The 27,265-nt window shown below is 40.2% G+C and overlaps 3 protein-coding genes across 3 annotated transcripts; 2 read left to right on the forward strand and 1 right to left on the reverse strand.

Annotated features, from left to right (window-relative positions):
- The first annotated feature begins 11,705 nt into the window (after window positions 1–11,705).
- On the forward strand, window positions 11,706–15,792 carry slc25a35 (solute carrier family 25 member 35). Its single transcript, XM_079214214.1, has 5 exons — window positions 11,706–12,091; window positions 12,246–12,311; window positions 12,390–12,542; window positions 14,334–14,468; window positions 14,661–15,792. The coding sequence occupies exons 1-5, from the start codon at window positions 11,720–11,722 to the stop codon at window positions 14,829–14,831; spliced, it is 897 nt and encodes a 298-aa protein (XP_079070340.1). The 5' UTR covers window positions 11,706–11,719; the 3' UTR covers window positions 14,832–15,792.
- Window positions 15,793–18,741: 2,949 nt separating this feature from the next.
- On the reverse strand, window positions 18,742–22,460 carry LOC306753972 (mannose-P-dolichol utilization defect 1 protein-like; the record flags this gene model as incomplete). Its single annotated transcript, XM_079237885.1, has 7 exons — window positions 18,742–18,864; window positions 18,970–19,077; window positions 19,209–19,324; window positions 20,975–21,060; window positions 21,506–21,638; window positions 22,035–22,100; window positions 22,370–22,460. 7 exons carry the CDS (start codon window positions 22,458–22,460, stop codon window positions 18,742–18,744), a joined length of 723 nt encoding a protein of 240 aa, XP_079094011.1.
- Window positions 22,461–22,871: 411 nt separating this feature from the next.
- LOC306750227 (transmembrane 4 L6 family member 1-like) lies at window positions 22,872–25,518 on the forward strand. The gene is made up of 6 exons (XM_079233622.1): window positions 22,872–23,005; window positions 23,613–23,850; window positions 24,202–24,267; window positions 24,711–24,844; window positions 24,923–25,109; window positions 25,241–25,518. The coding sequence occupies exons 2-6, from the start codon at window positions 23,674–23,676 to the stop codon at window positions 25,247–25,249; spliced, it is 573 nt and encodes a 190-aa protein (XP_079089748.1). The 5' UTR covers window positions 22,872–23,005; window positions 23,613–23,673; the 3' UTR covers window positions 25,250–25,518.
- The last annotated feature ends 1,747 nt before the right edge of the window (window positions 25,519–27,265 follow it).

The following is a 27,265-nucleotide window of genomic DNA, read 5'->3' on the forward strand; positions in this document are numbered from 1 at the left end:
TGATATGGTTCACTGCAGCACAATGAAAGTGTGAATGGCAGGAACTGAAAAAAAAAGCTTGTTCAAGAGGGATTTTGAGAATCAGCACTATGGGGGGGCCCACATTCACAGCCCCATTCCATTGTTGAATGCTGTTCATCTAGCCAGCCACTAACAGCCATATCTCATGCGTCTATCATCACAACCCGGCTGCCTCTCGATCACAAAGGCAGATAGGCATTTCAACCTGTGGCCGTGACAAGGTATGATCTGACTAGGATTTTTTTAGGCAAGATTATCAACAAACACACTATACATTCTCAGAAAAGGTGGTTAGTGCAATTATCTAGTTTGTTTAGGTATATGATCTTCCTGGGAACACTATGCAGTGCTGACTGGATCAATAAGTATTTTCTAATTATAGAACAGAGATAACTTCTATCACAGCAGCACACATTCTGCAAATGATTGTTCATCTTTCAACGCTGCAACGTGAAAATTCAATAAATTTGGAAAACACATTTTTAAAACTCGTACAAAACTAACATTTTAAGGAATGTGTATTTGAATAGGCCTGTAGCATGTATAATTAACATGAAGCACAACAAGAGTGCATGGATGGCACCATGAGCCGTTTGTATGAAAATATATTTGATAAATCTACAGATATTATCTGCAAGTTTATCAAATACAATGAAATGTATTTGTGTTACTCTCTCAGGAAGATTCAGTTTCATGTGTGGCAGATTATCCATAAAAACCCAAAGATGTCTGGGTAAGGCAGGCATGGAAGAGACAAAGAACCAAGAACTGCACAATGGCTGATAAATTATTCCAAGTACACTGTTTGTTTTGATGCACAATTACACAATGATATTTTATCTTGTAATCTCCCCATTTGGTGTTTAGTCATATCACAGCGGGCCTCTGCAGCTAGATTTCAGCCACAGCTCCTAAGGGACTTCATACATTATTAAACATACTGTTTGTGGCCGGCTTCAACCATACACCTAATGCTGCCTGCAGACAAAGCTCCATGAGCATCATTTCAACAACTGAACAGGAAGGGGGAGGTTATCATGTCGCCCTCTGGTGGTACTATTACAAGCTTAATGAAGCCACAGCTGGCACACATGTATTTGATTAATTAATTCTTAATTTGTTGTCTAAGAGTTACCACGTAGATTAGCATTGTATTCAAATAATCTAAAATGAACATACTTTATAATTACATAATTCAATATGGCAGATCTGTGAATTATTAAAAAAAAATAACTACGATGAACGTGTCAAGCAGTTTGAGTGGGTGAAACTGAAAAATGTAACCAAATCTCTTTAAAAACATTTAATGCCTCCATATTAATGTTGTGACAATATTTTGGGGATGGCCAATGGTGATTTTTATAGAAAAATCCAGTCTAAACTACATAAAAGTGATATAGTCTCTGAAAAAAATGTAGCAATGTGGATATGATGACCAAGACGGAGGAGGCTTTCAAGAGAAAATATTTAGAATATCATCACATAATTCAAATCCTAGGCAACATGTTATTTCTTATCACAGTGCTGATTTGATATCTGCATATCTCCCAGCTAAATAACAATGCAATAAAAGGAAAAGAGACCATAGGCAAACCCTACATAGAAAATACAAAGATCCAAGTGGGAAATTGTGACATATGAGGCATTAAGTATGTATGGAAACAAATAAATGAAAGCAATAGACATGGGTAAACATGAAATAAGTATAACCTAATTGCTTAAATTAATTAGTAATTCAAGTAATTAATTTTGAATTGCTTGTTTAGTTGTCTACTTAAGTTAGTCATGTATCCATTTAAAAAAAAAATACATTTAAGTGATGTAATTTTGTCAAATCTACTCTTCTATATGATCCAGTTCCCTGGCCTCAAAGGCAAGGAGGAGGTATTGGGAGTTTTAAATGTAACAGAATGAATCACTGGCTTTCTATCCTATTTTCTAATATAGATGACAGCAATGTATTGCATTCAGCTTCCAATCAATGTGTAAATCAGTCACTGAATATAAAGTGGGCTGGAAACCTGATGTAAATTGTATTAAGAACCACTGACATAGGATAGTATGGCCCTCCTGTATTGGAGAGGCCATATGTTTAGCTTCACAAAAAAGTCAAAGCTCCTACCAGTGAACACAAGCCCCTTGCCCATGGTATTCCTTTTCTGCCAAAATAAAAAAATGTCAATGGGCTGAGGTCTCTGGGCTATGAAACATGGTTCTTCTACACGTGGTAGCCGGCAAATGTCAGATCTCAATATGTGCAAAATAAGGAGGGATCGTCGTATAATGTTGTTGATGGGCATGTAGCAAACGCACGCGTTTCAAAACAACGTGTTCACTGGACTTTGCTTTCAAGGATATTTTCCTGGTAAGACAACCTTTTAACATACTTTTACCTGCTGCATCCCTGCTATGACTCACAGTCTAGGCCAGGCAGGCAGGCACGCAGTATAAATCTCAGTCCTATCATAACATAGCTACACAGCCCACAATGTCGAAAGCAACACACACACACACACACACACACACACACACACACACACACACACACACACACACACACACACACACACACACACACACACAAACAACAGCTTTACAAGACGCCAGCACTTTGCCACATCTCGATGAAACACAAATTACAAACTGGCAATGCTCGGGTTGGTTTATTTGCAGATGTTGAATCAGAAATCCACATGCTGGTTGTTCTCAGCACGCAGATACAATGTGGCTGCGTTTGACATCAGTTCAAACAAAGGCAAGAGGAGACAGACGTGCAGAGGGATATGGTTCCCAATCACTAACGTGAGGCGCTGCAGCCAGACGGACTCCACAACCAGGCAGCTAACGAGCCGGAATTAAACATGAGTTCATTTCCACCAGCATCTCTTTCAGAGTTTCATTAAAGGCACTGGCTGCGATACAATAACGCCCGTTGTCTGTTGACTTGGCCAGCTAATAGCAGAGGCAAGCTAACAGCGTCCACCTGAACATCTCACTCCCATTAGCTTTGTTATTAGTGGGTTAGCCTCCTGGTTAGATGGAAATATTAAGACGCTCACAAACACACAATAAAATATCACGCTTACCCCTTATTTTGTCTTCTGTTACAGTGGCTGTCGATATTGTTACTAACGCGTCACCGTGCGCGATATTTCAGCAGACATGAAAAATATCTTCCTTCGCTACCAGCGCGTGCGACAATGCTAATTGAAAATTAACGGTTAAAAATCCAGGTAACGGTCAACGGTTCTCCTTTAAATCCGCATCTTTGAAAAAGACCGTTTCCTCCGCGCTGCTACTGGTGCAGCACGTTACGTTACGAAACCAGCCTTCTATATATATATTTATATATAGATATATATATACAGATATATATATATATATATATATCTCGCTTTTACATAAAACGTTCAGCGGGGGAAGACAAAAATAAGCGATGAAAAGAGCCCGTTTTGAGGCAGGTACGAGACGGATATCCGCAGCAGCTTCTTCTTCTTCTTCCCCCCGCGGCCGAGCATCAGAAGGGCCGTCTAATCTCACTCAGTCCCGCTGCCTGTGCTCCGGTTCAACAGGGAGAAGAAAGAAAAAGTGGACGTGGTGGTGGTAGTTAGGGGTGTGCGTAGGGGGGTGTGGTGGGTGTGTGTTTGAGTGGGTGGGTGCTGACCCTTCACAGTCACATGAGAAGCACATTTTCAGTATTCTCAACAATAACTGCACATCGCTGAGAGGAAGATGCTCTGCCTCTTCTCTGGTGCTGTCCCTGGTGCTAAAACGGAAACGTGTACATGCCATTCAGTTTTCGTATCTCAAGACCAGTGTTTGCTCGCAATCTGTTTATTAATTTAATGAGGGATGTTCTCCAAATGCAAGCATGGGAAATTCTGGTTTACATTGAATGCATCATCTTCAATCCACATGGGGTTGCAGCCAATTTGAGCATCTCACTGGCTGTCAAGGCTTTCAATTCTCCAGCTATCTCCTTTGTAACTGGTGACGATATCTGGAAAAAAAAAAGGGACTCAATATAGGATGACGTCTTCTCCACCACATCAATGTCAGTGAAATCATTCATTTTTCCTGGTAGTTTATACATTTAACATGGTGCATATTATATAATATGAATACATTCCACTGCAGAATTATATTTTATGAATCCATTAAAACACCTCCCCCACATCAGCGCTTTCTACTGAGTCACAAATTCTAGAAATCAAAAACCGACGAACACCACAATTGTGATGTCTTTTTTTTTTAGGTTGGCCTCCATTCATCTTAGCATTTTATCTCTGGGAACTGCTATTGCACTAAATTATTCCTGAGACACTATGCAGCACCTGGTTTGTGTGACATCAAGCAAGTCGCCAAGATCTGGGTTATTCATAAAGCCCTGGAAGATCCTCATGCTAGAGAACCTCAAGACCAGTGTTTTCCCATGTGCTTTTCTCGGTTGCACGGTATAGTAATGTGAGCAGTGATTCGATGGTTACTGCAGTTGAGTTAGAAAAGATCCAGAGTGACTAATTCCTGCTGGGGGTCTGTCAACAAGGCCCTATGGAAGGCACCCAAACTCTAGCACCTAAATTATGTTTGTATCTTTGTGTGCGCTGTCTGCACTGTTTGTCTCTCCACTCGGTGTGTATCTGTGCGCATGGGTGGTGCTGATCCAACAAAGTGGTAGTGGCGAGGGCTTTATGGGCTGATGGGTCTCATAGAGAGGTCTGAGTAGTTAGAAAAATAGCAGTAGTGGTAATGAAAACGCTCTGCTGTGTTGTTAGTGTGATTCCAGTATTTTGCATTTTTGCTGTGAGTGAATTATTGTAGTTGGATCTTTCCGATTGCAGCTATAGCATCAATGGTTGCAATTGATTCAACACATATCAACACATTTGAGCAAATTTGTCACTGCTCAAAAATGTGTATTTCACTCAGCACCTGCGTCAGCCAGAGACTTATTTCAGTTGGGTTGATGGACAGTTGAACTAAGGTGAGGGACAGATTAAAAGGGAACCTTGTACCTCAAAGATAACACTGGTGTTGACGTTTAAGCCTCATCAGCCAGATTTCTGAGATCAATCCTATTGGCTAAGCTTGATAACATACATTCAAATGAAATGAGGGTCTGTTGAGAAACAACATTAACCATTATCTGCCCCAGCAATGCTGCTCAGGGGACAGCTGGTCAGATCGTGGTTGTTATGAGTAGAATGTGTGAAACAGAGACCAGAGTATTTAAAAAAAAAAAGGATAACTGCTGATGGAGAAACAACCCTGATTAAGATAAGGTTAGATAATAGTTTTCAAAGATTTTGAATTACAATTAGTTTACAGACGTTTTTAGATTCGGTTTTTAGAGGACATTTTTGACTTGTTTATAATCTGTCAGATGAAATGAGACTATGTAACAAGGCTTTTCTTCTACATTCAGTCAGTTAACTTGGAGAGCTTAGTTACACCCTATTGATGAAAACAATTACAAGTTTTGTTCCTGCAAATGATAAAGTGGAATTTGTAGAAACATTACATACTGTGTGCATGCGACTTTTAACTCTCTATCATTGTATTCGCTAATGTGACCCTCACACATAAAATGACATTACCCAGATAAAGTTTTTTTTTAATCCAAACATTACAAACACTGAAAATGTGGAAGGAAGATATTTCTACTATTGTAGTTTAACATAAACAAGCACATGTTATTGCAATGTTGAGAATACTCAGCTGTATATTTCAGTTAGTCAGTGGAACCTGATATATTTAGTTTTTTGTACATATTAACATGTACTTTAATTTTACGTTGACCTTATTTACTCTTCAGTGACACTGATTAGAATTCATATCGGACATTTATTGTGTTTATCTAACTGTCGAATTGTTTGATCTAATATAAAGTATTGATTATATTACATAAAATATAATATAATCTGAGCAATACAAATTAAAAACGTTACATTGGTTTATGTCCGTCTGGCAAAAACTCTCCTATTTAAAAGTGGACAAACTCCAGTTCAGGTGGCTTTGCATTTTACTTCTTGAAGGTTACAGTCCAGACACTGTACAGGCATGTAAAAGCTAAAAGAAAGACACCAGGGATAAAAACAAAAATCTGTAATTTGAGCTGTGGGTATGTGTTATAGCGCGCACACACACAACCTGTTTACGCCCCCGGCCCCAAACCCCACCCCAGCAGAGAGCTCATCCACAATCCACCATGACAAAGAGAAAGAGCTGAGTGCAGGATATAAGGCTGCCAGAGTGGGTCCAGCACAGAGCTTTCTGCAGATTGCAGCAGTTTGAGCTAAACCCCCTCTCTGTCTGCTCTATAGACAGGACCTGTGAGGGTGGGGTCATCATTAGTGTGTGCAGTGACCAGGGTGGAGTTGGGGGGGCTTGCGTTTGGTAAAGTTGGTGTGATTGTATAGCTTCACAACCGGGTGGACATGATCTCTATTATTCCCCCCCTCCCAGCACAATGTGACTGATATTCCCAGCCTTAAATCTGAATCGCATGACTCCAATCCGGGTAAAGGTGGGGGTCTCTGTGCTGATCTTAAATAAAGTGTCCGAGGCTGGGACAGACACAAGTTTAAAGAAGCACGATTACAAATAAACCCTGCTGTTCCTTCAATAACTTATTCAGTAGCATTCCCATTGTTGAAGTTTACTGTACTCCAAATATCTACCTATTACCGGTTAGATTACAATAGATCTGAACCCTGTTTTAAAAGTATAATTGATCTTTAAATGTTTTGTTTGCCTTTTATTTGCTGTCCGGTTGTTGCAGATCTGGTGCACCTGGAGCAGCGCCACCTGAGAGACATCAGGCAATCAGTGGGCTGGAGATATAGACCCAGATCCAGCGCTCTCTCTTTTCCTCTCTGAGCTGCGAGCGGTCGGACCTGTGGGTTGTATGGTGCCTGAGTCCAGGCTACTATTGATATCATTTTGGGGGAAGCTGTGTAGGGGTTCTCTGCCATTTTTGTTGTCACTTCTGTTTTCTCCTGTTTTGTGGCTAGACAGGGAGGTGAGTATTGTTTTTCCTTTGTCCTACGATAGGCAAGAAATACTTTGTGTTCTAGCTAGTGTGTTTTTGTGTGTTTGTTTTGGCCTTTGCGACCCTGAGGCCTTTTGCTTCCATTTAAGTTGAGTTACCTTTTTGCTAAATGACAAGCTGCCAATAAATATTATTTATTGCCGCTTAAATACCTCACCCGCCTTGTGTCCCTTCCTTGTTTCACCTTTGCCAAGGCTATTTCCCTTTACATGTGTGTTAGGCCTGTGTACCCCTAGGCACCCTAGGCAGGCCGTAACACCCCTGTTGGTTTTGTTTCATATTTGCAACACCTCTGACAATGCGCTGATAGCAAGTCCTCTTTCAAATATCCGATCAGTGAAAAGTTATAGTTTAAATTGTTGGTGAGACTTTATCTATTGATGAAACTTTAACTGTAAAAGATTCTCTTTAGTATCCGTTCCGCCTATTTGTTTGGCACAGGCTCACGTAGAAAATCTGCCATGAATTAGTTTTACAACTCAAATACTGTATATCGAGGAATCCAGTGAAAAAACACTTCTGAAGCATAAAGATCTAAGGAGGGGGCGGGTTGAATCGAGAAATCTGAATTCAACAGCTCCCCTCTTTTCTTTCCACACTGTAAAAATAATATTCTGCTTATCGGACTTATGCGATACGGAATATACGGAAAGATGCGGTGACTGTTCAAATTATATGGACTCAATATTTAATATATAATCTATATTCAATACTTAGATGTGAAATATGCATGTAATTACATAACGTCATCCTTATGCTGTGCTATGTCATGTTTCTCCCCCAAAACTCCAAAGACAACCGAAGCGGTGTTTCACCAACTAGGAACGTTTCGTAACGCTGTCAACCTCGTGGGTTATAGTTCGGTCAGTGTGACCTACTAAAATATATTTATACCTCTCCAACCACTCTTTTCAGTCTACTCCCAAGGACAATGTGCTATTTCCGTTTTGCTTCTTGCTCATCCCTTCTCTCTCCCCAGTCCTTTTTCTTATCTCTCTTTCTCCCTAAACTAGTTGCTGGAGGTCACCCTGCTGTTCCAGTTATTATTATACAATAGTTTGACAGAATGAAACCAGGACAGTGATGAGCTGTGGTGCCAATATGGTGCAACGTGACTCACTGAGCTCACAGGACGAGGACCATCTATAGAGAGACAGCTTTGTGAGTTATTACACCTGTTTTCAGCAGATGAGATGTTTCTCATACAGTTAACATGGATCACATGATAACATTGTAGGTTCATTCACTTGATGCTTGAGAGCTGAGTGCTGTGAACTCGAGTCTGTACTGGGTTTTTGTTTATTTTCTTTAGCTTTTTGGCACAGTGCAATGAGCAATCAAAGCGTGGCAACAATGCTTAATGATTTCATGAGCACTGTGTTTATACGGTATGATCAAATTGTGTATATGCTATGACCACATAGATGTGTCTGAGCATAATCAAACAGGTGGACATGTTGTGAAAGTTATTGTCCTGAACAATTTCATAGTTTTACAACAAATGAACTTAAGCAGGAAATCAATTAAAAACTGATTAATCCTGAAAGGCACTTGTATTTTCAATGAAGAAATAAAACACATACTGTATGTTTCCTTCCCCGATTTGAAATAAATAAACATGAATGATGTATTTACTGTACCGCAGGGCGCCTTATCCATTGATTTATAACACCCACACACCTCAGAAATATAGCCATTTTGCAACCAGAGCTGACTACACTGTAGTGCATGTGTAGACATGGTGGTGTCGACCCTGTTAGATTGATGGAAAGCATATTCAGTAGTTACAGATGTACAAGCAGCCCCCTCTAGTGGTAAGGTCCTGTGGATCATTTTACTCTATTATCCAATAAATACATTTGTAACAAAGCACTCGGAGAGGTTTGACAAGATAGACACCCATCCATCGATACGTCCATCCATTATCTTTAAGCACTTCTCAACTGACCTAGGTAGGACACATCTCTGTATAAGAACATCTCTGCAGCTTCAATATTTTCTTTACTATACGGTTTAGGACAAAGACAGACAATGATGCTACCTCCTTTATAGAAGAAGAAAGTACAAAGATCAGAAGACATGACAATTGGGACCAGCAGCAGGGAACTAGAACTGTTCTATTGTAAACAGTTTCTTTAGAGCCGTTTAAAGATTTTAGTTCGAAGACTTTGGTTTGTGGCTCCAAAAAGAATAGAGTTCACATACTATTATGCTTTGCTCTTCAGTGTTTTCTATATGGACATGTTGCTTCCCTCATCTTGTTTTCGTCTTTGGTCCATTGCTCATCTTTGTTCTCATCCGTGGGCTTCTTTTTATCATTTGGGGTCTGACAACACTGAATGAAAATAAACACACCTTTATTGATTTATTATATTCACTTCATGAAGAAAACATTCAAAGTAAACTTAGAAGGCCGACACAGCAGTAGTACATACTTATGACTATACAGTATCTTGAGGGTTGGTTCGCTTCCTTCGGTTACCTATTACACATTGCCCCACAAATTATTGTAACATAATGGACTCACCCAAAAAAGCCCAAAATAGAAATACATTGTGGATGCAAAAAGAGCCAAGGAGTTGCGTCATCAGGATTATATGATCTCACCATATTGCAGCTAATTCATATAAATAGAATGTTTTGTATTTTGAGCACTATATGATAATGTATTGAGGTAACTTAGATTTGACGCTAGATAAATAAATACAATTGGGAAAAAAAGTCAGTTCATAGCATGCCATAAAAATGTCATGTATAAAAAAAATTACAAAGTTTTGCCACGGTTTTATGTTTCTAGTGTCTCCCCTCACCTGTTGTGGCAATAGGAGATGGGAGGACTCCAAACCTAAACACTTTCATCAAGAACTGCATCAATATGGCCTCGCGATGAGAAACATTAAGAATAAAAAGGCAATTAAAAAATGTAAACACCTGCACACGCACACACTGTTCCTGCATCTTTATTTGACTTCTGTGGCTGCCTGTCATCTATTTTGTCATCCTGAGGCTGTCCTCAAGTCAAAAAACAATTAGACAAAAATAATCAGGAAAAACCAGAGGAGGAGCTGAGGGAAGAGCTTGAGAATGGTAACAGGATGAGTCAGAGTAACAACTGGAGGAGGCTGGCGAGAAGCTTGGATAAGCGGTGCAGGATCAGCCAGAAAAATTAAAAGAGAAGGAGGGTGAGGAGGCAGGGGATAGTTATGAGAGGAGCTTGGAGACCACTTTGAGGATGAGGAAGAGTATAAAAACTAGAGGAAGAGGAAGTTGAGAAGAGGGTAGGAGAGGAGTTTAGGGAGTAGCTTCAGTGAGAATTACAGAGAGTCAGGGGAGAGTTTGGTATAGATTTGTGGAGAGTCTGAGGTGTAGACTGGTGTAACCTGGAGCCTGGGGGAGGAACTGCTGGAGCGGGCTGATACTGGTACCCTTCACAGTATCGTCTTTGGGCCGCCTTTGTATAACTTTTTGTATTTTAGCAACAAAATAGATATACATTGTGGATGCAAAAGAGCCAAGGAGTTGGGTCATCGGGATTATATGATCACACCATATTACAGTAATTCCTATAAATAGAATGTATTTAATTTTTTATTTTGAGCTCTGAGTTGTTTTTAATTTACTTTATGTCTCTTGTGTGCACTGTACCTGTCTGCTGCTGTAATCCTGCAATTTCCCCACTGCGGGACTAAAGGATTATCTTATTTTATCTTTATCAAGAACCTTGGCCTTGTGATAAGAAACATTAAGAATAAAGAGGCAATTACAATAAGAGTCTGTTTTATAAATTTGAATGAGCCGCCAAATGTATATATACACACACCCACATACTAGCCTGCCTAACATGCTTATTCATCCATCGAACTAGGAGGCTTGTCATTGGCTGAGAAGACGAGCGTCAAACCTCTGTACACACGCTGTGGTACCAGTCTCTACGTCTACGATGAGACGTTTAGGGAACGGGTGGAGTGTACATCCTATCTCCTGTACTATCTCCATTCTTACACTAAGTACTCCGTGTAAATTAATCTAACTATACACGTTATGTTACTTTTGTCTCACACGCATTATTCATGGGAATACATTTTTCATAAAACAATATATTTCATCCAAATTCACTTCGCATGTCACACTTAAGGAACCTTCAGTGGATGTTTCTATAGTGTGTTTTTTTCAGCATTTCCATCAAAACATGATGAACTGAATTAATGAAATGGCTGATTGAAATTGTAAAAGAAATGTAGGCTATTTCGGTCCGTAAATCAAAAGACAAACATTAAACCTTAATCAAAACAAAATAATGGAAAATTGCCCACTTTTTGGGACATATAGTACAATAATAAATTAAAATAAATACACAGGAAAATAAATTGATTGCCTCCAAGTCAGTAGTAATGAATATTTCTATCTTGAAGTGATGAAGAACACCGCATACTTTTGCGTTTGTAACGTTCAGAGGTATTTCGGAATTACGACTTTTACGAGGAGCTCTTGAAGTGCTCCAATGTCTGCGAGCTGATCCATCTCAATGAGGTGTGTGTGTGTGTGTGTGTGTGTGTGTAATGAGAAGAGGAAACGCGGCTGAGCAGCGCTCTGCCATGACGGACAGGGCGGGCTGGTAGCAGGCCTGATCCCCGCCGGACAGTCGCGATGGACTTCGTGCTGAGCGGAGCGGCGGCGTGCGGCGCGTGTCTGTTCACCAACCCGCTGGAGGTCGTGAAAACGCGAATGCAGCTCCAGGGAGAGCTCAAGAGCCGGGGCTCGTACCAAGTTTACTACCGCAACGTCTTCCACGCCTTTTACACGATCGGTAAAGTGGACGGAGTGGCCGGTTTACAGAAAGGACTGGCTGCCGGGCTCATCTACCAGTTTTTTATGAATGGAATCAGGCTCGGCTCGTACTCCATCATCGAGTCCTCTGGATACATCCACACCAATGGAAGGGTCAGCGCGGCCAAAACCACGCTGGCCGGGGCTGTGGCTGGAGTGGTGGGAGCCGTGGTTGGAAGTCCCGTATACTTGGTCAGTAGCCGGCTTCATGGTCGCCTGGGATCGCTTGACTTAGTTTTCTTTGTACTGTTCCTTTAAGGTTTATCAGCCAGGACATTTCAAGGTGAGCTGTCACTTGTAACTTTGGAGAAAAGTAAAACACACATTGGTCTCCATTGATTGACAGGTTAAGACTCATCTGCAGAGTCAGTCTACCTCCTCTATTGCAGTGGGACATCAGCATAAACACCAGGTGACAAAATGACCTCTGAGCTGGTATTAAATATGAAGGACAGGCATAAACTGTTTTGTGTTTTCGTCTTCCTGCTAGGGGATGATCCTCGCTCTGACAGCCATCTACAAGCAGCATGGCATTCTAGGACTGTGGAGGGGCTCTAGTGCTGCTGTACCACGGGTCAGCGTGGGTTCGGCTGCACAACTCTCCACCTTCTCCTCCGCCAAGGAGCTTGTGGTTGACCTACAGGTTAGAATTATGTAACTGCTCCCTGAGAGGGCTCGCTGAGGTTTAACTTAAAGAATCATCTAAATTCAGTAGTGATGAGTGGAAACAGGCTGACTGGAGGAATGTTGTCTCCTCAGTCTTCCACTGTATGTATGTGCACATCTTTCTTATGACCTCACTGTTCCGTAATAAACACGTCTGCTTCGAGGGTCTTGCATAACTCACAGAGAGCTGCTGTGATTAGTCGAGGGGCCAAAACTCAGCGCATATTATCGATAGTCTAAACCAGGGGTGTCAAACTAATTTTCACCCTGGGCCACATCAGCATTATGGTTGCCCTCAAAGGGCCGATTGTAACTGTAACACTATAAACTAGTCCCTGACATATTGTTAAATAACTATCTTTGCATTTGATTATTGTTTATTCAAGTGTAAAAATATTGGACATGCATTTATATAAAAGTAAAAATATAAGTAAGCAAATGTCTTTGTTATTACAACATAACTCCATTTAATGTAGTGTTAAGAAATCCACATTACTCTATCAAAGATAAAAATGAAAAAAATTAGAATAAAGACAAACATCAAGCGCACGTCATTACATTAACTTTGTTCAAAGCTTTTTTTGTCACAGTTGAGAAGAACATAACTGGTCCAACAACTAATTGTGAGCAGTAAGAACATGTGAGCAGGTGTGGTCTCGGGCTCACCTGCTCACATACCTTTATGTGGCATGGGCCACACGCTAAATTTCGCGTACTTGGCTCCGTGTTTGGTGTCAAAACGGCGACATGAAATGTATTCCTTCATCACCGACACTTCATCATAACACAGAAGACTTACCGGTTTCTCTCCTTGAAGCACAAACATGTACTTTCCCATCTTCTTTAAATGGCCTTCCCTCTTCATCAATCTTTAGTTAAACGGCAATATGGAAACAATGCCTTCTCACAGTACGATGCCATTCATTTGCAGGTCACAAAGTCGACATGCATTGTGGGAGATGTAGTCTATGGTCACTGTACACTGTAAAGCAGCATAAACTTCAATTTTAAGACGATCATATGCCTTTCAAGCTGTTGAGGGCCACATAAAATTACGTGGCGGGCCGGATTTGGCCCGCAGGCCTTGAGTTTGACACCTATGGTCTAGACTAGACTGATCTTGATTCTACACTAGGCAATCAATTGAGAAAAAAGATTCATTGATCATGAAAATAATCATTAATTGCAGGCTTGAGAAGAGGTCATATGTAGTCAGTTGCTGTGCACAGATTATAAAACAAGTCATTGTGGCACTGACAAAGCATTGCACTCTTCTGGAATAGAAATTTGACCTGCCGTTCACCCCCCCCCCTCTCCCCCCGAAACCATGGAGGTTACACAACGAGTACACCAGTGTACCAGTTACAAGTTGCTGGGTTAGACTCTGGCTAGAGTTTAAAAAAAGGTCTTACATAATTCAAGCCAGAACTATGACGCATATCAGGGAACAGTGTTTAATTGACAGGTCTGCTAAATAGCTCAGAAAAGAATCCTGACATTCTGGTTCAAAGTTTTCATGTACTACTTCGTGTGTGTGTGTGTGTGTGTGTGTGTGTGTGTGTGTGTGTGTGTGTGTGTGTGTGTGTGACGTAGTCAATAATAATAGTCATCCTTCTGTTTTATTGCCTATAAGAGACCGTGACCAGTTAAAATAAGATCTTGGTGATGATTTACTGGTCTAGAATCACCGCACTGGTTCGCATACTGTAACTAGAGCCTCTCATATCCTTATGGCCTTCTATCCTTATGTTATGTTCTCCTCCCCAAGGTGTTCCCAAAGGGCAGCTGGTTGGTGGCCCTAAGTGCCGGCATGATCAGCAGCGTGGTGGTGGTGATGGCTATGACACCTTTTGATGTCGTGAGCACACGGCTCTACAACCAGCCCGTGGATCATTTGGGCAAGGTGAGGAGAGAGACTGACATGTTAGAGTTACACTTCTTTAGGTTTTGATCCATCTCATGTTATTCAAAAAAACATATGTGATGTAATTTCTGACAGTAACTCCCGGGCCACGTTTTTCCCCCAGTCCGCCCCTGCTCATCTCCATTTCAAACAGATCAAATCCAGGCTGACTGTCGTTTCCTCATCTTTTAGGGGCAGCTTTATAAAGGATTCGCTGACTGCTTCTCTAAGACGCTGAGGAAGGAAGGCTTTATGGGACTCTACAAAGGCTTGGGAGCCTCTTATTTCCGGCTCGGCCCACACACCATTCTGTCTTTGTTCTTCTGGGATGAACTGCGCAAACTGTACCAGCAGTTCAGCTAACACCGGGAAAATGGGTAACTCATTGAGCTCCGAGTGCGTAGGCTCCATGAGTCTTCATTTAATGAAGGTACTATTATGAGGTTAAAAAAAAAAACCAGGAGATGGCTGTCTTTCTTGATGAGAAAGAGCAAAGGTCACATTTTACAATAAGAAAACACATTGGTACATTCAAAAGTGTGAGGAAGTAGGTGAAAATGTCAAAGCCTCATATGTGCACAGATATGATGATAACCTGTATAGGAACTTAAAGGATAATGCAGTACTGTATGTCAAACATCATGACTCTTTTATAGCACTTAAAATTATGCTATTCTAAAAGATATAAATAATCTACACTCGACAAGCATCAAATGTGGCCCATAGTTTGAGAAAATTAATGGATTGTGCCAACAGCCACAACAGTGTCATAACACCTAACTATAAAATGCTTGGTGTAAACTGGCCAGGTGGCAAGCTGCTCCGTGCTTCATGTTTAACACTGCACACTGGCAGTAAAATGTCTCTCTGACAAGACTACCTCCATGTTCTTTAGGATTTTTTTATGTACAAACAGAGTGCACATCTTCTTAATCGTCAACATTGCTTTGTGCTTTATGTGCGCTTATTTTTTTATAGGGATAGGTGCTTAAATACAATTGTTACTGAAAAGATTAATGTCATATAGAATTTGCCTGTAGTCTGAAATAATTTGCATCTCTTATGCTATTCTAAACGAATAATTACACGGTGCAATAAAAAAAACGATGAAACCCAAACAATGAATAGATTTCGTTCATTAACCACGTCAATGAGTACCTTTTTAGGAGACTAGTTAAGTATTGACATCATAGGTATGTTGAAAAATGGTCAAATATAATAAAATGTAATTCCTAATACATTTCTTTTATGTTGCTGGTGGTTAACTCAGGTGTCATCTGGACCAACGTCTGTTTCTGTTTATATTATATATCATGATTTATATTAAAACAAAAAAATGGAATTAGTTGCGTTATTGTCTGTGTGTTACATAAATGCTTTAAATATGTGTTTTCTGAAACTTTTTACTTTCCAATAATGACTTGATTGAATAGAATTAACACCATCCTAATGATTCATGAACATCATTGATCATATTTCAGTGCGTTAAAAATGCCTTTGTAAAGTAGTTTCTTTTCTTCACTCAGTTTGAAAATGTCTGTCATTATAGTTACTGCACAAGTGTGCGGTAGACTTCCGGCTCTGTGAAGATTGTACAGTTTAGCCCAATAGTCCGATTATGAAATGGATAATTAGAACTCTAACGTTATACATTTAACCGCTCTCTAAGGTTTGAGCCAAATGTGGTGCTTTTTTCATGAAGTGCCCTCTTCAAGTGTCAAAGCTTTAAAAATACATTATTAATGATTTCAGTAATGACTGAACAGCTTTCAACATGTGTTTGTCATGACACACATGACGTGATGAATGTACTGTATTTTTAAGAAACCATATTTATCATAACATAACAATGGAGACAAATGGTACCTGATTTAATTTTTTATTATGACGTTGCTCTCCTGATATATCAGGAGAGCTGATATAATACCTTGATATGACACCCATTTGTACAGTAAGCAATGTATGTGGTTTATTGTGAGTAATCTAGTGGGCAAGGGAACTGCAGTATCTGCTGTGTAATTCATACACTGACAGAAGGATCCTAATTAAGGCGAATCAAACTGACTACGATAGTCTTCCCAATACCACATTATTAGACTATGAAAAGTTGTCTTTGAAATAATAGCTCAAGCACGTCTAAACAGAAATACTTTCTGTCAAGCGAACTTGTGCCAAACCTTCTGCCGTTTGTTTAGTTCACACCAAGCCATACACAATTTGTGGTGTTTCATAAAAATACAAAACAAACTCCTTAAAATCAAAACCAGATTAGAAACCAGACTGTGAGCATTTACAAATACAAGCAAAATGCTAAATGTAGTTTTACTACTTTTGTTTGGAAATTGCTCAGTTCATTTGCAGATTGCTCCAATGAAAAGTCTCTGAGGACTTGTAAATGTTACACGAGCAGCTCGGTTATGTTTCAAGAATGTGTAACAGAATTAACTTCCTGTTATGGACAGCCACTGTCTGTGCAATGAACTTGAAGAGTAAATACATTTGTATTGACCTACATTGTGGCGGTACCTTGTTTCATATGGACTGAATTAAATATGAGACTCGAGCAATTTACATTTTCAATATTATACTCAACCCACAGTATTATTGCCTTCCACTGTTGTAATGATGTTTAGGGAGATTGTGGGTTAAACTAAGTTCATTTCCTCAAGTTCACTAGAATTAGACTAATCATTTGATCACTACCGTGATCATCTAAAATTGAGAATTGGTGAATTTCCCCACTGACTTTTTGAGAAACAAAGTGTAACACTGTTTCCACATTTCTAACGCATTTTATCAAGGGAACCTGATTTGATTGACAGATTGTGTTTATTTTAGTGTCAACCACTGAGACCAGTTAGCTTTTCTTACAGGATGCCATTGTGGCAGGGCTGTGCTTTGTATATTTAACTGTGTCATTCAGAAAGTCAGCTGTTATGCAAACATAACAGACTGGAAATGTGGGCGGGGATGTCTCTTATGCACACACAGGTAATATGCCTTGACGGTCCTGAGAAAAGGGACTGAAGGTGACAGTTCTGCTCATTCTTTTATTTTACGACTGAATGTTCAGCGACAGTCATTCACAGTATCATTAAATCGAGTTCACTGTACAGTTCAACAGGTATCCAAGTGAGAAGCTTTATAAATGTGCAACAGTAAAAACACAAATACATAGTTTATTATAGCTTGTGCGCCACAACACCAGTATTGTAGTGATGAGTTGAATGGAAACAAACAGGTAACTGCCAAAACAAACAAGGGTGATGTGTTGTTGGCTGCCAGGTCACCTCAGTGAAACGTCTGAAACGTTACTGAGCAACAGCGGACATTTTGTTCCCGGTGGCTGGCTTTACTTGAAGCTCAGAGGCCAGGCCAGAGGCGCTCGTGAAAGGATTCTTACATACAAAATTGATGCTGGTTCCAATATATTCCAAAACCCATATGTAGGTAAAACAATTGTTTGAATCATCATTTTTGATATGATTTACTGGAGCTACCATAACACCCTCCCATGAAGCTTTCCCCTAATGGCTCTCATTGGGTCTTCAAGGTTGAGAGCGTTCCGTCTCTCACATCCGAGCAGAGAAATTATTAACAAGGGCCCAACCCCAATGTCCCTCCTGAGGCCTTAAGCCCTGAACCCTTAGTGACCTAACTGACGTCACCTGGAAAATGCTTGAGTGCGAGAGGCTACAAGGGAAATCTGATGAGACATAAATGCATCATCAGCAGGCTTTAACCACAGAATAGTGAGTAATCGGTGAAACCAAAGAGTGCAAATGAGTGTGTCTGCTACATGACTAAACCTCTTCCCCAGTTTAAAACCCTGTATTAAAATTTACTTAAACTAGGGAAATTCTCTCTGGAATTTGAGGAAGACAGCTGATACCTGCCATTGAATGCTGTGCTCCCCCTGAAAGTGAAGTATTTACTATTTAAACCACTAGAGAGCGACAAAAGATTGTTTTTAATTCCCTAACAATAATGAGACACTAAATGCAGAAATACGATTTGAAATGTATAGAATGATTAAATAGCATGACAACAATAGTTCTCGGTTACACAGACACACAACTTGCTTTAAAGTAGATATGAATATAGAACACAGGCATTTTTGTACAAAAAGACGCTGTAAACATTTTCTGTTATGTCTGCGCTGTATTCGAGTCACTGATATGCCAACATCTGGCGAAGAATCACAAAACATTTCTTGAATGAGTGGCAGGCTTTGCATACTATGCAAGTGTTCATTTGTCACCGTCCACCACCTCTACTCACTCTTCGCTTTGGTGGTGGCGGTGCTGCTCTTGCTGCAGAGCACCTGGGCCAGGAGGACACAGCTGAGACCGGATGACAGGGTCTGTGACAAAGTGGTGAACAAGCTTCCTATCTCCTACGAGAGAAAGTTTTGATGCAGTTAGTAAAGACAACATTGACAGATTGGAGTGGTGTAAAACGGTTGTGCAGCAATGTTTGTGAGTTACTCCTGATTGCATACCTGAGACACAAAGACAACACCCAGAGATCCTGCCCACGACAGTAACACAGACAGAGTCGACAGTTGGCCCGGGTGGCCGTTACAGTGGTTAGCTCTGGCTTGGAGAACCTGGAAACCACAAATCCGATAAATACGTTCATTCCCCTGATAGATTTGCACGGTGCAGGATCACTTCACACTTGTTGTTATTAATTGTAGGACAGCTCAGAAATTTCACTGACAAGATAAGCCATTGCTACCTTGCTTGCAATTAAAGCTGCCAAACTGGAAGCCTGCATCAGTGAGGCCACTACTGCAGCTGCATAGGAGCCCAGAAGGAGCATTACACTTCCATAAGTCAGGAGGACCAGCATCCCTGCCAAACAAGCAAAAAAACAAATTGAATGAGGAACTTTATGCACACAAAAAAAAAATGCTGCGCAAGGAACACTGATCGTGTTACCAAAAATGTTCTGCTTCTAATTATACTCAGAAGGCTGGTGTACAAAAGTTGACTTCTGTGTAGAAGCAGTCATGAATATTGCAACGAGTTGATTTTTATCTTATTGCTTCACAGTTCCTTAATTTGTACAAGAGGTTTAAGCCTGTTGTAGCTTTGTACACTTTATCAGAACCCAATTCATTACTGAATACTTCCTAAATAGAATGAATGTACTGACACGCATCAACAGATCAGTGTGAGGATATATTAGAGCAGGGGTCTCAAACTCAATTCGGCTCGGAGCCACCATTGATATTGTGATCTCATCGGAGGGCCACACAGAAAGTGCAATAATTTTTTTTACATTCATAACATATTTTTGTCATAAAAAAAGGCAACCAGCAGTTTCTATACATTTTTATAATAGTTTTTAACAGTGCAAATATATTTTTTAAATAACTTATTGAAACTGCACTGAACCAACAAATGCAAAACCTGAATACATTTGTACTTTATTCTATTTCTTGCCAGACACCTGGCAGTGCTTCTGCTCGCACAGCTGAGCCACATTGACCCTAAACCAGGTCACAGTGAAACCCTGATCCAGGTCACAGTGAAAACCCTGATCCAGGTCACAGTGAAAACCCTGATCCAGGTCACAGTGAAACCCTGATCCAGGTCACAGTAGAAACCCTGAGTACAGCTTCACGATAGGCATCACTAAGCCTGGACCTGTACTTGCATTTATTAAAGTTCATAGTCGAGAAAGTTTTCTCACAGATATATGCTTCCAAAAAGGTACATTACCCGACTGATCACTTTTGTCTGCTCAGGGAAGGATGGAGGCAATTCTCTCAGAAATGGTCCAGTCATGTCTGGTTTTCCTTGTGCCTCTGAATTTAGCTTTTAGATCACTGTTGCAAGTCAATAAGTTCCATTTGTAACAGACTCGGGACTGAGAAATTACTTCATACTACAGATCAAGCTTCATGGGGTGTGTGCACATGAAACATTAATATTACAACAGTTTTTGTTTTCAAACAAAATATTTACTATATATTTGAGTCAAAATATGTTCTATAAAAAAACAAACTATTTACAATGTTTACACAATGTGCATGTTTCAGTTTCGTTTTTTCAAGAACAGTTTTCAGAACAAGAACATCATATGCACTCTGTATGTGTGTATGTGTGTACTGTGTACTCTTTACCAGCGCATGGTCGTGTGTGGAGTAGCGCAGAGTAAAACTGAACAGCTGAGCGGAGCAGAGCTGTCATCTCTCTGTGGACAGTGTTGATTGTTTTAGTACACGGCAAGGTTTTTTTTTTCTCAGGTGGTAGTGTGTTGTTTGTCTGAATAAAAAGCAGTGTATCTTTGCAGCGTATGTGGGTGGGTAGGTCCTTAGGGATTTCCTGAGTGTTCATTGGGTAGTTTCACACAAAATGTCGACTGAGACGTTGCTTTTGGTCTTTCTATGGGCTTTCTTGATAACAACAAAATGGAATAATGTCAGAATTATCTTGAAAGTGTATACATTATTTGGTATGTGAATTTGAAAAACATGTGCAGGTATGTGTGCTAACCTGTGAGGGTATCACCACGATAGTGCAGGATGAGGAAGACAATCACTGCTGTCTGGGCCAAGGTGAAGAGCCTTTCAGTCCAGGCGCTGCAGAGCCGTTCATGTAAAACACATGGAAAGCACTCATTGATGATAACAGGTACATGCTGCCACATGCCAAACAGAGAAATACTCAATTCCTTGTAGATTAACTCAGAGCTAGATTAACGACAGAACGTGCATTGAGATGCGTAGGCCACATCTTTTAAACATAAAAATGTTAAAAAACGAAGAAAAAAAATACGTAAAATGTAGCTTTAAGTATGAACATGTTAATGACATTCGTTTAGTTTCCAGCATCACTCAAACAGATGAACCCCGGGGTGTCTAGACTTCAGCATGGTGGAAGTAAAGAGAAGTCAGTCGGTTTCTACGTCTCAAATCAGTAAGTATTGGGACCGTTGCAACATGATTATACATACAAAACATGTGACTCTGATCTGCCAGTGATTCAGCACAGACCGAGAATAATTCAATGTCCCTAAATACATACAAGAGTGGGTAGTTGTTGGCCACGGCGTACACAACAGGACAGGAGAAGGCATACAGCTGCAGGAGCATGGAGGTCAGACTCAGGCCCTCTGCACTTCTTCTCCACAGTATCTTCAACAGCTGTGGCAGCTGTGCTGCAGGGAGACCACAGACATGGAGTGAATACAGACAACTATCATGTAGTTGCTTAGTGGGTTTGGTGTCTGTGTCCAGATTAGCAAGCAATATGGAAACAATGAGGGAAACATTGCAATTATGGACACAAAACCTCCTATTATCCAGTAGTCATTGTTTATTTCATTGTTCTGTGTGGTTCTGGATAGATGCCATGAAGATGTTATCATGCTCATCTACACTGGTACAGCAGTATCAGTTTACCGGCGCACCGAAAGTGTTTCGTTTGATCATTATGATCAAACAATACACAATCAATAATGGTCAATCATTATGGGGGGAAGAGACGCCTTTGTTAGTGATGGCCTGCTGCTGATGTCATGTGATTCAATCAGATTTAAGGTGAGGCTTCTTACCCAGAAGAGCGTCCAGTAAGATCCAAAATCCGACAATTCTGGTCGTTATTAACTTTAGACATGGCCCTGCGACAAAAAAAAGACTAATATTCAAACAATCAGATGCATGTTGGACAGTACCCAAATATACAATATAGCGCGAACAACAAAGAGCATATCACCGTTTTAAGTTACAAAAAGAAAACGTTTACAACGTTTAACTGTAACTCAGAGACACCTTCTTTAAAACAGTCCATGGGAGAAACCACACCCACCTCCCGCACATCTGGAACGATTTGTTTTCCCGTTTCACGCGCTTACTTCAATTACATACATTCCCCCACGACGGGCCTCACCGTGCACGTTCAAGTTGACGAAAATCCTCTCGTAACATATTTCTGGCATTAAATAGGTAACAAGGAAGTCTTTGACGGTGGACGTGGCCATGGTGGGTCAGCTGCAGCCCGCAGTGAGCTGGAGTCTCTCCTCAGTAACAGGGGGAGTGGTTCAAAGGTCCCCAATATACTCACAGCGGGGGCCACGAGGATACGAAGCCCAGACCCGCGATGCAGGTAGACCGGAAGTCCACCTGCCTCCTATTCTTTGTTGGGAAAATATGTTCCCCTATACATTTTGAAAGGATAATACTAAAATGATACATTTGTGAAGAAGTTTGGTATGCATAATATATTCAAAGACACCCTTTCAGACAGGTTTTTATGACGTAAGAAAATACTCTGCTTTGAATAGGCTAGTTATTTGTGTTTCTAAGGATTGTTTTCCCACAAGAAAATGTAAACACCATGTTAAAAAATGTATAAATGACATCTACCCATGGACGAGCCAAACGGGCACAGGGGTCCAACATGTCACTCAAGGAGACTCGTACCAACAAGGAGGAGACTCCTTCAAGATGATCAGGAAGAAACATAAGATGGAATATGAGCGATGGATAACAACTACAAAGAGACACAAAACTACAACAAAAAGAGGTGAAACAACTATAAAGTATGTCCAGGGGCCCATTGCATAATGAATCTACCCCGTCTTCTTAAAAGAAAACAGAATATTTGAACATGCAAATATTATTCACCTCATACATTTAACTCAGAAGATGTCTCTTACAGCGCGTCCACACATTTCCTCAGTTAGACATCTCAAAAACATTAGGAATTATCCAAATAGAAAGGCCAAGTAGTAAAAATATACAGGGTCTGCAGAGGTTTAGTGTTGTGGAAGAGTGAAATAGCTTTTCCAAAGACTGCAAGTTTTACATAAATAATACAACATGTTTTCATGAGCTTTTATACCTTTTTCTTCAATTGTTGAGACAATTTAAATACAAAGTTTTAAAGTTATTGAACTCCTTGATTATCTTTCAGTGTAATGCATTAATTCGGAACAGTTCGATGAGTTCAAATATACAATTAGACACTTTACAAGTGAAATGAGGATGTTTCTCCCTACTGAAGAAAGAATACAAAGATTGTTGGACTAAAATGATTCCAACAACTATAATTGACACAAAAAAATGAAGTCACTAAGTGCATGTAACAGAAATTCACCGTCATTTGTGGGACTTATCTTCTCTGAAAACAGGAAGGATTCGAGCAAAAACCTAATGAACGAGTAGTTGTACAGCGGTTTTCACTCTGACAGCATGTGCTCTGGAAAATGTTCCCGTTGCATCGGCGTCTCTCTGTACCCGTTGGTGCTCATATCCATCATCTGTAACATAGTGCTCTTCTTTCCTGGCGGGGATGTCAAGTACGCCAAAGATGGACACATTACTCAGGAGGTGCAATACATGGGGGGACTCATCGGTGGAGGTTTCATGGTGAGTTGTCTTTTACTGAAAGGTGTGACTGGTCAAAAAGTTGCTATAAACTTGTTTCTGAAATGTGCAGCATCAGATAAAACTTCTTTATATTTTATATATTGTTTGTTTATTGCAGTGATTATCTCGCCCGTTCTGGGTCATCATTTTGTGCTTCCAGATCTGTAATTCTCTTAATCTAATTACACTTCGAATTAATGGCATTATTCTTTAGTGTCACCACACATTGTGTGATGCTGTCAGAGGCAAAGTCTCAAAGTGAAGAATCATTTAAACAAACCTATCAGCTATGTTTACCACGTTTTACCGATGCTGCATCTAATTCCCTGTCAACTAATGTGTACACCACAGGTTTTGATTCCAGCAATTTTCTTCACCTTGACTGCGGAAAACGGGTGCTGTGGAATCCGCTTTGGGGTGAGACTAAGTCAGACATTTCAGGTGCTCGGTAAAAGATAAAAGAAAAAGTAATCATGCAAGAACACCTTGAGTTCAGGTTATTTGATCAAACTGTTGTAATACGCTCAAGAAGAACTGTCACACTCAACTATTGTACATTTAAGTGTTTGATGGAGACCCGTCAAGATGAGAATGAGGAAATTTGCTGCATGATGCTGCATCACCGTTGCACAACATTTACCTTTTAGATAGTCATGATCATGCACAGTCACCATTAACCACAGCACAGTCCATTTCTGCTTTTCAGAAAGAACACTTATTTGGGAATTCAAGTTCTGTGAAAGTGTTCATGAAGCATTAGTCTTTGGGGTTAAAGATACAGAACACCACTAAATGTAATTAAAATCTGAAAACATGTAAAGATGATCATTTCTGACCTTGATGTAATTTCACACCTGCAGATGTTCCTATCCATCATATTTGCTGCAACGGGCGTGGCCGGTGGCGTGTACAGTTTCATTGTGTCAGGGCTCGGTGTGAATTATGGGCCCCTCTGCAAAGATGGTGGGGTTTGGACCACACCTTTTAAAAACAGGTAACAAACGGAAGTATCGTTCTGATGACATAAACATGATGGAGTTGTGGTTATTTATACGCCTCTTCTTTTACGCAGTAATTCCACCTACCTGACCGACCAGAAGTCGTGGGCAGTCTGCACGGAGCCCAAGAACGTGGTGCAGTTCAACATTGGATTGTTCTTCACCCTGATGGCGGCCAGCAGCCTGCAGGTGTTGCTCTGTGCCATTCAGATGATCAACGGGCTCATTGGCTGCCTGTTTGGAGCCTGCGGCAACAAAGAGGTAAAGACAAAGTGGTCGCGCTTCAGTTCACCATGTTGTTGAGTCTGATTTCTCTCACATTAGCTAACACTTCAGTTCTCCTCGCCTTTGTTTGTTTGATTTATTTTGGTGTTTGTTTATTTTCCTGACAGGAAGCATAAGTTCCAGGTCAGGATGGTGAAGATGCAACCATGTCCCATCTGATGAGTTGACTGTCGCCCCCTGCTGTAAGACCAAGTGTCGTGTTCCTGGCTGCTTCTGCAGAAAACGTTCACTTTGAAATAGCTGTTGTCTTTGATAAGGGATTCAATTGAAATGTGCATTTTCACAATGTATTAAGGTGTGTTGTGAACAGAGCATGCTATTAAAAATAATTCATGCTAATTACGTGCTTAAGTTTGAATAAATTGGCTTACAATCAAAGCTGCTGATCCACTGCTAAAGTTCTGTGTCGCGTTTCATTATATCTAATGTTGAATGTATAACAAGAGTAAATGTTGCTCAATAATGTACCAACATTTATATCCAAAGTTACAGTGTTATATCAGATTGTTGCATATAAACTGGACATCTGGTTGTTACTCCCCTTGGAGGAAGGAAGGCCAACATGTTAGACGCCAGGAGAGCCTATCAGCCAGGAGAGAGGCAAGTATAGGCATCCTGTTTTAGTTTACAATAGAGACTTTGAATGAAACAATAGCAATTCCATTCTATAAAAATCAATCTCTATTCATTGATTGTAATTACATCTGGTTGGCAAAATAAAATATTTAGTTTAGTTTATAACAATATTTATTTAAAAAGACTTTGAGGTTCAGTTCATGAAGTCAATCATTAATGTCAATTACATATGATTGTATTGTTCAGTAGTGAAAATGAAATGAAAGTTTTTCTTCAGCTTTATTCTTTTAATTTGATCTCAATCATCTTGCTGAAGATGATCGTTTAATCCCACCTCGTTCTTATAACGGTTTAGCGTATTAACAAAGCAATAGTTCAGGGGTTTGAATGTTTTCTTGTTTGTGTAAACAAAGTAAGAAAATCTTTCCTGGAGTCTTTGTTGTCTAGAGATGAGTCTGAGTTCGCTCACAGCTGTAACGTGTCATCAGAGCGTAGCGCCCCCTCCTGTTACCCCTCAGGTAAACACTCTCAGCACTGCTGCTGTTGTTTAAACTGTTAGCATGTTAGCTTTTAGCCGCCGGCTCAGCCGTCGCCATGTTGAGAGCTGTGTGGAGTCAACAGAAACGCTCTGAATTCCCTCTTTAGCAGCTTTAACTCATGAAACATGTGAGACTGACACAGGTGGATAAAGTCCAGGCGTTGTTGTCATGGTACACAGTAAATCATGGCGGCTGACTCGTTGTCATTGTTAGCGTCCTTAGATAGTTCTTGGGACATCTTACTCCTCCTCAGCCATTTCAGCCTAAATCCGACACTTGTATTTTCAGGGCAAAATTCGTGCAGACAAAGTGTGAGTTAGTGGTTAATTACCGTAAAGAGATCCAACATGAGGTGAATGTATAACAAGGGTAAATGTTGCTCAATAATGTACAAACATTTATATCCAAAGTTACAGTGTTATCTCAGATTGTTGCATATAAACTGGACATCTGGTTGTTACTCCCCTTGGAGGAAGGAAGGTCAACATGTTAGATGCCAGGAGAGCCTATCGGCCAGGAGAGAGGCAAGTATAGGCCATTTACCACGATTGTGGGAATCCTAAACCAAACGTAGATTATTTCTCTCTCAGCACCCAGATATGTGTTTCTGTGAAAGTAAAAAAAGTGAGTAAAACAAGTTTGGTCAGATATTCAGCAAATTAACAATAATTGACTATGCTAGTCCCTGCAGTGACATTTTAAAAACATTTTTAATTTAATTTAAAGTGAATTATTATGTACGACTTTATAACTTTGTTTCATCCCCTCACAGGTCAAAGCAGAATTCACTATTTACAGTAATCATCTTCTATATTTATTAATTTGTTTGTGAATGAAAGGAAAGGAAGGGAATCCACCTCCAGACTTTTTTCACAAACCTTTTTCCACATAAATTAATCTTTACCACAGCTTCCTTAAACGAATGAAAACCTGAGTTAGTGAATCAGTTGTAAGTTATGGTGATTGTGTATTGCAAAAAATGACGCTACAATACCACTTTGAGGACAGAAACTCAAT

The sequence above is a fragment of the Taurulus bubalis genome, assembly GCF_910589615.1.
Source record: "Taurulus bubalis genome assembly, chromosome: 2".
Classification (NCBI taxonomy): domain Eukaryota; kingdom Metazoa; phylum Chordata; class Actinopteri; order Perciformes; family Cottidae; genus Taurulus; species Taurulus bubalis.

Bases quoted from the DNA above. Each gene is read 5' to 3' on its own strand.
- slc25a35 (XM_079214214.1), top strand. From the start codon at position 11,720: ATGGACTTCGTGCTGAGCGGAGCGGCGGCGTGCGGCGCGTGTCTGTTC. The intron at 12,092-12,245 runs GTCAGTAGCCGG...ATTGATTGACAG, and splicing joins TTGGAAGTCCCGTATACTTG to GTTAAGACTCATCTGCAGAG. The intron at 12,312-12,389 runs GTGACAAAATGA...TCTTCCTGCTAG, and splicing joins GACATCAGCATAAACACCAG to GGGATGATCCTCGCTCTGAC.
- LOC306750227 (XM_079233622.1), top strand. From the start codon at position 23,674: ATGTGCTCTGGAAAATGTTCCCGTTGCATCGGCGTCTCTCTGTACCCG. The intron at 23,851-24,201 runs GTGAGTTGTCTT...TGTACACCACAG, and splicing joins TCATCGGTGGAGGTTTCATG to GTTTTGATTCCAGCAATTTT. The intron at 24,845-24,922 runs GTAACAAACGGA...TCTTTTACGCAG, and splicing joins ACCACACCTTTTAAAAACAG to TAATTCCACCTACCTGACCG.